General features: G+C 42.2%; 1 protein-coding gene across 1 annotated transcript in view; it reads right to left on the bottom strand.

The window, feature by feature from the left end:
- Positions 1 to 1,188: 1,188 nt before the first annotated feature.
- The window catches only part of atp8b1 (ATPase phospholipid transporting 8B1), a 31,089-nt gene continuing 17,524 nt past the window's right edge, over positions 1,189 to 14,753 (bottom strand). Inside the window, exons 13-30 of the mRNA XM_068705994.1 lie at positions 13,833 to 13,917; positions 12,788 to 12,911; positions 11,528 to 11,571; positions 10,755 to 10,911; positions 9,856 to 10,044; positions 8,983 to 9,095; positions 8,682 to 8,846; positions 8,158 to 8,269; positions 7,707 to 7,782; positions 6,968 to 7,100; positions 6,690 to 6,818; positions 6,432 to 6,588; positions 6,100 to 6,323; positions 5,271 to 5,354; positions 4,733 to 4,978; positions 4,252 to 4,390; positions 2,996 to 3,126; positions 1,189 to 2,878 (exon numbers count right to left, since the gene is read on the bottom strand). Of these exons, the coding sequence (XP_068562095.1) occupies positions 2,645 to 2,878; positions 2,996 to 3,126; positions 4,252 to 4,390; positions 4,733 to 4,978; positions 5,271 to 5,354; positions 6,100 to 6,323; positions 6,432 to 6,588; positions 6,690 to 6,818; positions 6,968 to 7,100; positions 7,707 to 7,782; positions 8,158 to 8,269; positions 8,682 to 8,846; positions 8,983 to 9,095; positions 9,856 to 10,044; positions 10,755 to 10,911; positions 11,528 to 11,571; positions 12,788 to 12,911; positions 13,833 to 13,917 (2,542 nt within the window). The 3' untranslated portion in view covers positions 1,189 to 2,644. The remainder of the gene's footprint in view (positions 2,879 to 2,995; positions 3,127 to 4,251; positions 4,391 to 4,732; positions 4,979 to 5,270; positions 5,355 to 6,099; positions 6,324 to 6,431; positions 6,589 to 6,689; positions 6,819 to 6,967; positions 7,101 to 7,706; positions 7,783 to 8,157; positions 8,270 to 8,681; positions 8,847 to 8,982; positions 9,096 to 9,855; positions 10,045 to 10,754; positions 10,912 to 11,527; positions 11,572 to 12,787; positions 12,912 to 13,832; positions 13,918 to 14,753) is intronic.

Raw genomic sequence — 14,753 nt, 5'->3', positions numbered from 1 at the left:
GTTTCAGGGAAAGCAGGGCTGAGCCACAGGGGGTCCAGGGTGTCTGTGGCTGTTTGTCCGATGGGCTTGCAGTGTTGTTGTTTTAGGGCTTTTCCCATCTAAGGCCATGTGAAACTTTCCTTGGAGCTTGCTCTTAACAACTGCAATATAGGCAGGCCCCAGTCTCTTTGTTTCAGAGCACATGGTGAAGGCTTTGTCCAGGCCATGAGGGCCCAACATCTACTAATTGTTAACTTGTGATGTCTTTTAGCCATGCTAGCTGAATGGCTCCGAATAGCAATGTCAGTCAGTCAGACGGTCAGTCCACCACTTTGTTCAGGACAGAAATATCTGAACGACTGTCAGATGGATTGCCATCCCTTTTTGTGCAGACATTCATAGTGCCCAGAGGACGAATCCTACTGACTTTTACTTTTCCTGTACATTATACCAGGTCAGCGTCAGCATGTTAGTATTTTCATTTTGATTAGCATTTAGCTCAAAGCACCTAATTTCTGTGACACCTGGCGGGCTCTTTACCATTTAAAAAATGTTGATCATGGTAAGGGGATCATTACTGGGAGTTTCCAGTACAGGTATTATTGTGCACAGTAAAGTGTATCCATACCGAATGCAACCTCTCTTAATATCTAAATATGTAAATATATAGCGATAATTAAGGACATTGTATTTGGCTGTTTTCTACTAATATTTAGGGCGTTGTGTTCTTGTGTTTTAGGACTTCACAGTGGTCAAGTTTTTCCCCTTTATGTAACGAATGTTAATAATTTAGCAACATCCTCTCTGGAAAATATTAGTTGGTCAAAGTATAATTTATAGAATATCGATAACAGTTAAACTATAAACTACTTTTGTCCCAACAATAAAAAATAGTCCCTCTCAACAGTTATATTTAATTATTTTATTAATCAAATAATTTCATTCATTTCCTTTTGCTTAAATCACTCAAGTTATTGCAGAGAGATAACAATCTAAACATGATTCCCATAAAGATTCGGATTGTAAATTTACATAAAACACTTTTGTCGATAAATTAAAAAAAAATACCAAAATAAGTTAATGAAACGTGTAGCCTACCACTGGGTAACGGTACTGAAACTTAGCTGCTTGTTAATGTTGCCCTAATCACGTTAAATTAAAACCACCACAATCATACATAAAATGAGAGGCATGAGTCACCACAATAAATTAAACACTCGTTTCAGATTGCTAAATGTGCCCTTGGCTTTTATTAACAACCACATGATAAAATACCGTCATATGACAGAGACCAAACTGTTGCCGGTACAATCACCAGCAGTTCTCATCTGCCTCCATTCATTCAGTAATAAAAAGACGTCTGCATACAGTAACACCAGCATGAAGGGGATACAGTAACAGATGGCTTACTGCTGTTTCAAGAACATCCCAACTGATCATCAGGACTGGAAAAATCACCTCACTGGTTAGTTATAAACAACCAGTGACAAAAAACAGAACTCCTCATTATTGTTTCCCGTGTGATGCAACTTCCAAGAAGTAAAAAAAACAGCTTAGACATAATTACATGAAGATCACCCTAGACCGACTTGCTGTGTTTCTTTCCCCATTAGAAGTAAGGAGCTCTTGAATTTACATTCTGCAAACAGGAAGACAAACTTGAGCTTCTTGCAGCTTCCCTACAGAGTGTTTTTCAGGCACCTGTTTCAGGCAAGTATATTAAAAGAACAAAAAAGTGAATTATAGAACAAATAGTAGGATTCTGGTTTGAAAGAGGTATTTAAAAGATTTCAAAGCAGAAACAAAAGGTCAAGAGGTCCCTTAAGGTAGCGACTAAAACATCCATCTGTAAGGACACTTGGGACATGTGATGCAGAACAGGAGAGAAGATCACTATTTACAAGTTGTTTTTAAATTAAGACACTTTAGAACATCCAACCACCTTGCATAGCCTGGCATAGTAACATCCCATCATTATTTAAAATAAAACATTAAAAGAGCATACCTCGATATGTTTAGCTTCAGCCCGTTGTTTTAATTTGAAGGAAAATCTTTGGATTTGCATCTTAACGGACAGAAGTGAAACTAAACTAAGATGTCTGATTTCATGCAGATAACGGACAAATTGACTGGCATCAATATATATTATTTAATTTGAATAAAACACTAACATATAAGTGCTCCGCAGACATCCGGCTAAAACTATGAATGCCAAAAATAAGCATCATATTAAATAACGTTACGGCTCCACATCCAGCAATGACAAACTGACTAAAAATAAGGCTTCTATATTTAAAAATCCTGAGTTAAACAACATTGTAAGTCACACAGTCGCTGCATGACCTAAAACCCCGGTAACGGCGGTCGTGTCGTCGGTGAGCTTTTTTTTTTTTTTTTTTTTACATTTGAATATTAACAAAGAGTCTGTGCAAAGAGGAGGAACTGGAGGCAGTGGAGCCACAGCCAGAGACACATTCAGTAGCGCTTCATTTAACTTTCTTCAAGAAAGAGGTCGCTCTAAACTCCAACCAGGCTGCGGTTTGTTTCTGCGACGTTTCCGATGTTGACCACTTGACAGCGAAAAATTAGGATGAACCAAGCGCTCCTCGAACTTTCCCAAATATTGAAAACCCCTTCTGGATACAGTTCTGCACCATGTCCTCTGTCAGATGTTCTCGGCCTCTCTCTGGGGAACCTCCCTGATGCTGTCCTGGGGTCCGCCGCGGGCCGTCGGGCGCCGCCGGATGCTCCGCCCAGACGAGATGAGGTCGGCGTAACCGCGGGAGTGAGAGAAGGCGTAGGCGGAGCGGCGGGAACGCCGGCCACGCTGGAAGGGCGGCGGCTTCTTCCTCTCCTCCTCTTCCATCTCCATCTCGTACCTCTTCCTGTTCCTCTGGATCTGGGGGGATGATGGGAAATGAGCAGGGAACATTAGAGAAACATTGCCGTGTTGGGAGAAGTGACATTTTATGACCATTTCCTTTTAAAGACAGACCCAGCAGCATGTTGGTCGTACCTTATCTCCTACAGAGGGCCAGATGCTTTTATAGAGGAATTGGATGCAGATGACGGGCAGCAGGCTGATGCCCACAGTCAGGATGATGGTTAACCACAGGTAGGGCTGACGCAGAGCATTTGACGCTGCACCTGCAAACAACAAATATACGCACCATGAGAATCGCGAAGACGGCGAGGTTTGATGTGGCACTTTACTGTCTGCGGGAGTGTTTCACTACTAAAACTCTCCAGGTTGAGTCATCAGCACATAGACTAAGCGGACAACAAAAAAAGCTTCAATAAGGCAAGTCCGAGGATGTTAATGTCATAAGGAAAGACTTTTGCTGTTCTAACATAACCCTTTTTTTCCCCAATGTGTAGTTTACATACTTGTACAAGCAAGAAATAGGTTGGAGGTTTGCTCTATTTTTTGTAAAAACAAGTTTACAAAAGAAAAGGATTAGAGGATATTGAGCAACGCAACCAGTGGCCCTGATATTCCAATTATGAAATACATATTTTAATGAAAAAATCTTTGTATAATAATACATTTCAGCTGTTACTCTCACATAGCCTAATTTATACATTATCACAGGATGTTACGATGACTAAAAAGTGCTGCCTTCTGTCTTTGTCTGTGTCAAAGGGGCTACTTTTCCCCGTCCGACGGCGGCATTTGTGTAATATTGTAAATGGACTGTATCTCTTTTCAGACCACTCATGTCATCACCCATTCATACACTGATGGCAGGGGTGACCATGCAAGGTGCCACCTGCCCATCAGGACTAACTAACTTACCATACTACCCCGCTCTACTACTGAGCCAAAGTACTTTTGGATATTCCTGGTCGGCCCAGATTGGTTGACACCGCACAGCGAAAATAACTTAAAGTTGCAAAAAGTATTACGCAGGTAAACAGGTAAAGCAGTTAGCTAAAAATATGCCAACATACATTTATTACACTTCTACACTAGGTTTTTTGGAAAGGCTTAACAAAAGGACGCCATTGCCCAACTCACTGCAGAATATTTCTCTCCCTACAGCCTCGTGAATGCGGACAGATCCAAAGCTTGACCGGCTGGCCGTGTGTAATTATTCTCTTAGCTATGATATTGATTGGCCAATTGTGTCAGAAAATCCTGGGTTCCTGAGATTTCTTTAAAAATAAATAAAACTTTCAAAAGCAGCTTCTGAAGCAACGCAGTGTTTTCGGGGTGGAGACTATAAAGCCAGGTGAGCTGAGTCGCACTGTGGTGGATGTTCGGTGACTGACCGGTGAAGGTGAACGGTGCAGGGAAGATGACGTGGATCCCGGCACTGTGGATGTCAAACATGATGCCAAAGTAGATGGCTATGCTGCCCAGGACCGCGAAGCAGTTCACGAAGGTCCAGTAGGAGGTATCCAGAGAGATCTGACGAACAAGAGGGGAAGGAGATGACGAAGGCCAGCAGGTCATTCACGTAAAATAAATCCAACTTCCACCTTATACTTCTCCTTAAGTAGCTTTAAGAGGTTGGAAAAGCCCAATATTCCACAATGACAGCATCATATGTATTTGTTTCTGATTCAGTGCTTCAAATCATTTCTTTTAGAATTTGTTATTTCAAGCTAATACCATTAACGAACAAGGAAAAATCAAAGCTTACTGAATCTGAGCATAAATTTGAGCTGATCCAAATGAATGTTAGCATATTAGCATGCTCACATCTGGGCTGCCAGAAGCGGTCACGCCCTCAAACTGAACGTGGCTCACCTGCAGGTTGACGATAAAAACGAGCGATGAGGCGGTGACAACGGCGAAGGACTGGTAGTCGGAGGGGGCCTCTCCGTCCTGCCCCATGGTCTGCAGGAAGGCCCCGTAGGGGATGAAGAAGATGATGAGCGAGATGAAGATGCCGTGGAACAAGCTGATGAAGAAGTTCTTGTAGTTGAACAACGTCCCCTGCTGGCCGGGCAAGTAGAGTTTGGGGAATTTTAGGCTCATTTTGTCGTTAACGTCCTGCAGCGAGAGGAGGAGGAGGGTTAACAAAGTTTAGTTCCCTTACTAATTCTAACACATTGACCTGCGTCTGATCTTACACACTTACTTTCACATCAACCTGTAAAATTTCAGCTGTACTAATTACGTGGCCGTGAATTTACAGAGTAAAAAACTACAATCTTCATACTTTTAACAAAGATTTACGCAAAAAATAAAAATGTAATTTGTAAAACCAATAGTGTACCCGCAGCCAATGACCTTTCTCTGTACTGTGCTGTGCTTTGTGTCCACAACAAAGGCTGTATATTACCTGGTCAAGAAGTCCAACTAGCAGAACAGGTAAGCTGCTGTAAGCGAGATTGTAGAGAGTGATGAACCAGTCTTCATAGGTGACCTGCAGACAGGGGAACAATAGTCAGTGTGTTTGTTGGTCCCTTGCCCCATATCTATCACCTCTGCACGTAATGCAAGTTCTGATAGGGGGGGGTCTAGCCATAGACTGTATATAAGAAGCGGACGTAGTCTCCATGATGCCACCCATTGGTTTGTGGACTACAAATTTTAAGCCTCAATTTTTGGCTGTCGCCATCTTGTTTTTTTTGCAACCAGAAGGGACACGACAAAGCCCTAAAGCATACCCTGCTTTATGGTCTATTTGACTCTAAATGGACCATCATTTACTAAATGAACATCATGCTGTATTGAAGAAGACTTGAAACTAGAGATTGAGACCATAAACTCATGTTTACAATGTTTACTGAGGTAATAAATCAAGAGAGAAGTAGAGTCATTTAATCATAGACTTCTATACAACCAGACTTTTTGTTTTTTAAACTAGAGGAGTCGTAGGTTTAAGCCACTTCCACATTGGCTTCATTTTTCAGAAGCAGAGGGTGCTGCCTGGGTCCGAGGTGAGGTCTGTCTCACAGCCAAGTCAGACAAGACTTTACTCTATGATCACCTAAACTGACACAGAGACCATCTCAAAAGGCCTAGAGGCCAAAATGTGAAGGTATACGGAAGAAATATAATCTAATGGTCAATCCATTCAAATTAATGATTATGAAGGAAAATCTAAATGTCGGGGACTAAATTAGATCATGGGTCAAAACCGCCTGATTGGGACCAATGCTGCTCACCTGTGCCGAGTATCCGTTGAAGAAGGAGTACCAGAAGTGAACCAGTGTGAAGGCGAAGTTCTTGAAGAAGAAGTAACGCAGGAACTTGCACATTCGGATATAGGACCAGCGTCCGTGCACCAGCAGCAGGCGCTGCAGGTAGCGGAACTGAGCAAAGGCGTAGTCGCTGGACATGACGGCCTGCATCCCCTCCTGACCGCTGATGCCAACCCCGATGTCTGCAGCTGGCGGGGGGGGGGGGGGGGCAGAGGGTTAGATTACAGTAGAGTCACTGGAATGCTTAGCAGGCAGAAGACAGTTTGTCCTTCAACGCAATTCGTTTGTGTCCTTACTCTTGATCATGTTGACGTCGTTGGCTCCGTCTCCGATGGACAGCGTCACGGCCTTCTTGTACTTCTTCACCAAAGCCACCACGTTTCCCTTCTGCTTGGGTGTGACGCGGCAGCAGATGACCGCCTCGCACTCACAGGCCATGTCCACAAAGTCAATCTGCAGAGACAGTCCACCGTGTTTGTCGTCAAGTCAACCAGTCATGTGGCGGCACAAACAATGCAATCACGTCGAGCTTTTAAACATTAACGTAGCTGCACCTGTCTCATCTCCTTCTCCCAGTCGTCCATCGGTTGTCCGTCACCAGGGTTGGCGGGAGGCGCTCGCTTTCCGAGACGACGCAGGCGGAGACGGCGACGTTTCTTCTTCTTTTCGTACAGAATCTCGTTCTGGGAAAAAAAAAAAAAAAAAAAGAATAGATGAGCACAATCCACCATGTTAGCTGATGGGAAAAATAGCCCCTCCCCCCATAGCTGCACATCTAAATTCTAAACTGGTCATCATTTCAAAACGGTGTTCATCTTAAAATGGAACTCACCAGCCATCCTCCGGTTATGATGAGAGCGTTCTTGCCCGGTGCGGGGAAGAAAGGCTCCGCGGGTTTCTTTTTGCCTCGACGTATAGTTTGAGGCTGGTTTCTCCGGTTGGCCTGACGAATGCTCAGCTTCTCACTGCAAACACAGGAACAGCAGACACACTCTTACACGACTCAAAGGGAAAGACTTCCATCCCTGATGTTGAGGTGAGACACGCAACAAACATGGAGGGATCGGTACTATTTCAATTTAATTCAGTGTATTTATATAGCCCGTTATCACAAAATTTGCCTCAGAGGGCTTTGCAATCTGTACAGCATACGACATCTTTTGTCATAAGAGCTTCACATCGGAACAGGAAAAAACTCCCCAGAAAAAAGGCGGAAACCTCATGGAGAGCAACAGAGGAGGGATCCCTCTCTCAGGATGGACAGAAGTACAATAGATGGAATGTGTACAGAATTAACAACATAATCATGACATGTGATACATATAATAAGAGTAGTAATTAAGTAGTAAGCAGTTGTAGCATCAATAATAGAAACATGACGACAACTAATAATAACAGAAGCGGATTGACGATGTTTTAACTGAAGCGTAGTGCCCACCTTCCGGACTAATCTAACTTTTCTAAATATGTGCTCTTTCAAAAAGGAACATAAATAATTCCTTCCAGTTGATCTTTAGGGCTTTATTATACATCATATTACTATTTAAGAATTACATTTTAAATCAACTCACTTGATGTCTTCTCCGTAGTGGATCTGCATGTCGTCTGTCAAAAGGGAACAAGAATATCCAATGTTCTCTGCCGTTTCTGGGGAGAAAGATATTCAAAGTAAGGGGAGCAAACATTGTACAAGAATTTTTTTTTATTTTTTATTAAAGCGGAAGCCGCAGCATGTTCTGAAAAGACGATAAAATGCTTTGATCTGTAGCTTTTAAACATCATCTCCAGTGCTCACTTCCTACGTACCAAATCAAGGAGGAAGCAGCTTAAGGGCAACATTAGTGAATTTTAGAAGGTCGGTGTCGATCCAGTTTTATGTAATATTATAAAGAAAGGCAGGTTCATTCCTACTTCCAAAAGTGTACTTAAACCAATTAACAATTGTTTTTTTCCCCATTGAGACAGTTGTTCTTATTGCCTCATGATCATGAGTACAGGCCAACTAACAGACTCTGATGGTACCTTTCTTATCTCCAGTCAGCACCCAGATCTTGATATCCGCCTTGGCCAGTACAGCGATGGTCTCTGGTACTCCGTCCTGCAACTTGTCCTCGATGGCCGTCGCCCCAATCAGCTGAACAGAGGGACACGGCCGGTTAGGTTTTCAATCAGATAATGAAAACTAGAGAGCCAAAGGAGCAGTGTGTAGGATTTAGTGGCATCCGTCGGTGAGGTTGCAGATTGCAACAAACTGAACACACCCTCCGCTCACGTCTCCCTTTTCCAAGCGTGCATTAGGTAATGTAAAAACGTGAAAGGACCCGCTCCTTATGTAGATATGACGGGCAGTCTATGCTAATGAAAACAACCATTCTTAGTTTCAGGTGATTCTACACTAATGAAAACACATTCCATCTGTGCCAATAGATCCTCAGAATGCTACACACTCTACCTTTAAGGGAGACATGGAGAGAAAAACAACAAAGAGCTGCTGAGTCCTTCAAGGTCAACAGAAAAAAAAAGATTTATTTTTGTTTTCCACTCACCATCAGGTTGCTCTCGATCTGCTCGTACACGCGGTCAAGGGCGGCGTCTCTGTCAGACATGGCCACCTGGGCCTCCTTGTGTTTCCGGGACCAGGCTTCGTAGTCCGCTGCGCTGATGTCTTTGTAGCACAAGCACAGCGTCCGCAACGTCGCGTTGGCAAAGACCTGAAGCAAAAAAACGCGGACCATGTTTTCCTTCAAAACAAAAACAGCTCCGTACACGCATGTTGTGGTTTCTCTACATAAGACTGGCTGTATAAAATACAAAAGTACAAATGAGAGGAAAGCTCTGCAAACTCACGTCCAGATCAGTCTGGGTGGTTTCTTTGTGTCTGGAGTTTGGGGAAAGTCGCTCGTAGATGACCGTGTCGGCTCCTTTACAGTAGAGACGGATGCGACCGTCAGGAAACTTCACTGAGAGAGAGAGTAGAAAATATTTAGCCTTGGCTTGAGTCATGTCCCAAAATCAAGACCAGTCCTAAACTTTGTGTGTCAAGTTCCTAACACGTCTATTTGTCCTTAAAGAAGACCCACTCCCTATGTAGATACTAAGGGCTCATTCTAAGCTCATTGTTCTTTGATTATATTATATTATAATATAATATAATATAATATAATATTATTATATTCAGGTGATTATACAGTAATGACAACATTGTTATGAATATGATATTCCATTTTCTGTCAATAGATGCTACATACTGGACCTTTAAATCTTATAGCAGCAGATGTGTGACTGTAGTTCACGCCTGTGGAGGCGAAGTGCAAGTTTTTATTTGTTGATAAAGTCGGCCATCTCCGGTCCGAGCTAAAGTCGAGCATAGCTAAATCTGGAAGACTGTGTACGTGTTTTGACGCTATGCTAGCTAGCATAACAGGAGCTGCTCCAATGCTAGCCTTCCGGACGGACTAACGCCTTATCATTGTATGCCAGTCTCAAAAACTAATTTCTACTTAAAAGGATAATGCTAGCTGTATTGGTCAAAATGGCACATAGCAGGTTTTTGACAGCTGGCAAGTCACTATTACTGTTATTATAACTACTGTACCAAAACATAAATCAGAAATACATGTGTATTTGTATGCACAATTGTGTGTGTGTGTGTGTGTGTGTGTGTGTGTGTGTGTGTGTGTGTGTGTGTGTGTGCGTGTGTGCATGTGTGTGTACTCGTACAGATGATGGACATGCGCTTGCGGTCAGAGTTGAAGTCGAGCAGCCCCAGCATTTCGTAGGTGCTCTCGTGGTCCATCTCCCTGATGGTGATGGTGTCCTGCGTGCGAGACAGGAAAACGTAGCCGAAGTTCCTGGCGGCCGTCACCAGGGCACCCTCGTCGGGAGACGCCGCCTGGTACACCAGATCGCCTGAGGGGAAGATGTGAACCCTAACATGAGCCGGTCCTGTCCGATGAGACGCCTGCAGTTTTCTCTTTTATGGTAATATTTTCACAGCTTTATCTTACCGGCAGACGTCCTTTCCAAAGGGAACCGAAGCCGTTATATCCATCTACGCTCCATTCAAAGCAACCAGATGATGATTTTACCTCACAGGTCTACCGTTGCCTCGATCAGTTTGTTTATTATTGTGTGACTCTGATGAATCCAAACTAATCCTTTAAAAACACTAAAGTAACTTAAGTTACACTTATCACAAAATAACTAACTAATCAAGGCAGCGGAAGACCAGCAACTCCTGTGTTCTGTGAGGTAAAATGACTGTTTTTGATAATGGAGTCTGGTGGCTTTGAAAAGAGCATGGATAACGACTTCAGTTCCCCGTTGGAAAGGGCTGTGTAAAGGGAAAGTAAAGAGGTGAAAATATTGAAAACATAGCCTACACTTAAACTGATATGAACTTTCTTAAATACATCTACAGCAGAATATCGCTTTGCTCCCGTGCTGTTACTCCTGCCTGTTTCTTCAAACTCCATCTACTGGAGGTAGAACACTATGAAGCACCTCATACAACCACACTTCGAAACATACTCTACAGTGTGCATTAGGGTGGGCAGACAGGTTGCAGTTTACTCATTAGCTCCACTCTCTTTGCCCCAAACTAAGGATCTTAGGAGTACCTTCTTTGTGCTCCACCATGACGGTGTGGCAGAGAGAGAGCAGCTTGAAGAACTCATTAGCATCTTTATCCTTCCCGGATCGGACGCGGGCAACCAGAGAATGATCCATGAACTGGAACTTTTTGTCAGCCTCCCGGTTCCAGCTCCAGTCAACCGGCTAATGGTGGTGGTGGTGGTGGTGGGGGGGGGGAGAGTAGAAATCGTCAATAATTATTCCGGTGAGTCAAGTAGTTAACTGATCAAAAACAATATCACTTTTGTTGTGAAAAATATTAGTTTTTCCTCTTTAGCTTAGCAGTCAAAAACATCTTCATGAGAAGAGGTACTTTTACATTTTTATATACAAAGTGATTATTGGTGTCATACGCTTTATGAGTTTTTTTTGTCCTTTTTTGTTATTTTTAAAAACAATTTCAACAATTCCTGCTTGAATAAAGTTATTCACAAATAAATAGAAAATATGTACTCTACACATTTTATATGTCTTATAATGATCACCAAAAAGGCATATCAGTAGTTTTATAATCAAGACATGTGAAATACAAATTGTAATTCAGTATTGTACTGTTACATATTATCATTATTTTTAATCAATTTACAATCTAAAGTATGGGTCACTTTCCATATGTATGGTATTTCCAAATACAGGCGTCTGTCATATTTTCTCCAACAAAGACACATTTGATAAACCATAAAAACATTTACATGTGAATCATGATATTTTGGAAGTAAACTCCTCTTCTATAGCAACAATATTTATATTTAAACATTACCCTTCCTCGGTCCAGCACAACTCCCTCAGCTGTGGTCGGGTCACCTGTGGACAGGAGAGCAAAAACTTGGAATGAGTCATGGCTGTAAAAACACACACACACGCAAAGCGGTACCACATAAAGAATATTGTCTTGTCATGGGTTTCATTTTATCTCCATTTTGTCTCCTGCTGATTTCCATGAAGTTCGTACATGCTTTTTTTCATATTGGGGGGCCAATCTAGGAAGCTTTCACAAGCCAATGTTGAGACCGTATCATCTAACTCTGGTGAAGTTTGTTTGGGCGAACCCTAGTGTGGTTCCATTGTAGTGAAAAATGGATCCATAAATGGAGGGGATTATGGGATGCCTGCGTGGCATTTGTTGAGATGGACACAGGTAAACGACAGGTTAACATTAGTTGGAGAGGACTGACTTGCACTTCTGCATAAGTCCGATGTTTGTGGGCAAAAAAAAAATTTATAATACAGAACATGCCAAATCCAGTCCAAGTCCACAAAAATAGTGACTATAATAAAGTCATTAGAGATTGTTGCGCACAGTAGATTAGTGCCGAGTCCTTCTCATCTGTACACGCCCCTCGGCATATGTATTGTTTTATTTGGTTTGCTTTAACTTGTGCAATGTGACACCGATCCAGACTAAATAAAAAACAAACCGAAAGTATCAATTTCACTCCGATTCGGCTTGTGAGAGCGCCCCACAGGAGCTCCGTGTCATGTTTTCTTTCCCTTGTGAAGCACTGTACCTGTGGCATAGACTCTAACACAGTAAACCCGTTTGCAAACTTTGAATCTGTTGCCTTTTGTTGATTTGTTGCTCAACAATTTGTTTGCTCTGCTCTTATCTAAATTCAACTTCTTCCTGCAGCAGTGAACTGGTTTCCGACCAAATGGATCATTAAAAGGCTCGTTCTTTATCTTTCTGATAACACAATGTTGTCAATCGGTTCAGGCAGAGAAAATACATGAGTTCCTGCAGAAACTGGTTGTATGTGCACTGTAGATGGCTTTGGTATCAATGAAACAGTTGTCATTCTAATAAAAGGCAGCAGGTGTCGCTCTCTCCTTATCTCCACCTCTTAATGGGTTTCTTTCCATTTCTACCTGGAGAGGGTGACCTCCCTGAGAAAGGCCATAGTTAGAGTTTCAGTAACTGGGAGTGAGGCACTAATTATCAGGGTGACAGTCTCAGTTCTCACTAAAATATAAAACATTAACATGCATTTTTGTGTTTGAGCGAAATAAAGTGGATTGGTACCGTAGCTGCGTCCAGCGATGGTGCACTTCTTGAACTGCATGACGTTCTGTGTGAGAGTTCCCGTCTTGTCGGAGAAGATGTACTCGATCTGGCCGAGCTGCTCGTTCAGGGTGGTGGTTCGAGCCTGTACATCAAATCAACCATTGATTTCATGAAAAGTGAAAAAACGATCGGGGTAAAGATATCACTGCCAAAAGAAGCTAGTAAGTGAACCTTGAGTTGAGTCAGTAAACGATTATTGTTGCGGCACAACAGTGAACCCATTTATGGTTCAGGAAGGTTATTCATTTGCTGTTCTACCACTTGTCTGGTTGTTCTTTCCTGAGAAACAACTTCAACAACACATGATGAAATGACAATAGTTGTGTTTCCATTTAATTGTCAAGAAAAAGACTTCCAAGCAAACTTTTGAAATGTGAGAAAAAATGAAATGCAAATTAGGTGCGTTTTCAACCGATTTGGGGCAAATAAACTTGGCTCTGCAAAGCATAGTTTGGGTTGCCGCTATAGTTTCGGCATAGAGCATGGCTGTTACTATCCAGTAAACAGAGCGGAAGAAGTAGCCTAGGCAGGCTAACCGTCTACGGATTTGCAGACAGCAGAAACAGATGATCAGTCGTGCGAGTTAAATGTTGGCTACGTAAGAACTTGTTCGGCAAAGGCATTTCCATAATCCATTTAGCACATAAACTTCTTCTTTTTTGACAAAGCCAAAAAACACCTCAAAAACATCAGCGCAATTGAGGAAGCGTTATCGAATTTCACCGTGTCCATTCAGCATTTCTAATGCAATAATTAAAAATGCGCATTCAAATATGTTAATGGAAAAAGGTCTATTGACAGGTGCCTAGGATAAAAAAACTCTTGACTGGGATGGTCGGTACATAATGTTTTTTTTTTACCTGATGAAGGTAAAAGGACTGAAACATTGTCAAAAGGAATTCATTGGTTCTTTCTCTTTTTCCTGTGCACAGGATGTGCTATGTGTTACATTCAGAGTAAAGTCAGAAAGCTAAAAATACCTATAAAAGCAGACGTAATGTACCTTAGCCGGTGTGTCTTTCTCTGCGTAATACATCTGCAGGTCCCAGTTGATGAACTTGCTCTGGCCCAGACGAATCACCTCCACGCTGAACACGAAGCACACAAACAGGAGATGGATTTTAATTTAGACAATTATTTCTTGGAGGTGGAGCCGCTTTTTGACAACGATGTGTCAGAACTCCACAGGTTTTCTTGCTGAAGCCGAGTGGAAAAGTGACGAGGTAGAGAAGAGGAAAGCAATGATATGAAGCCTCCCTGCTGCCAATTTGCTAACATGGTTATCTTGGATAACTAGTTAGCAAGTCTGCTGACAGTTGCAGCGGCCATGCAGTGCAGTTGGTCGTCATCGAACGCAACAGTGACATCAAACCTAACCTGGAACCAACTAATGCTGTTCTGTGTTTGTTAGTTAAAGTTAGAAAGAGCATTTGTAACTGGAAAGTGTTTTAATGGAAGATGTATAGCTGCACCTTACAGATGTTTTTCAGAGGAAAGCAAAGTTAAATTCTCTGAGCCATGTTGATGACATCTGACCCTCAGTAGAGAACAGTAGATCTTTTGGTCTAATGTATTTTGAATGTGGTTAAAACCCATTCTTTTCTTTTACATTTTAAAGAGGGTAAAACCAACTATATTAACAATTTCCATATGTTACGGCCATGGCCTAGAGAAGTTCAATCAATATTTGTGAACATGAGCTACTCTCTCTCAAAGCCAGGAAACAGATAAGTCTCAAAATGACGATGGTGCTAAGCCCCGCCTCCTGCTGCTACTTACCTTAGAGCCCACACTGTCACTAACTGCACTCCCTGGAGTTATATTATCTAGTTTCTGGAAGATCGGAAATGTGACTTCAGAGCTTAGCAGACAGAAGGGTCTACAATATGTGTTTGAAGGATAAATCCAGGATCTCTGAGCACCC

Source organism: Cebidichthys violaceus, unplaced genomic scaffold (assembly GCF_023349555.1).
Source record: "Cebidichthys violaceus isolate CVI_PGR_0920_01 unplaced genomic scaffold, fCebVio1.0.p SCAF_12, whole genome shotgun sequence".
NCBI classification, from domain to species: domain Eukaryota; kingdom Metazoa; phylum Chordata; class Actinopteri; order Perciformes; family Stichaeidae; genus Cebidichthys; species Cebidichthys violaceus.
This window is presented reverse-complemented; position numbering and strand designations above follow the sequence as displayed.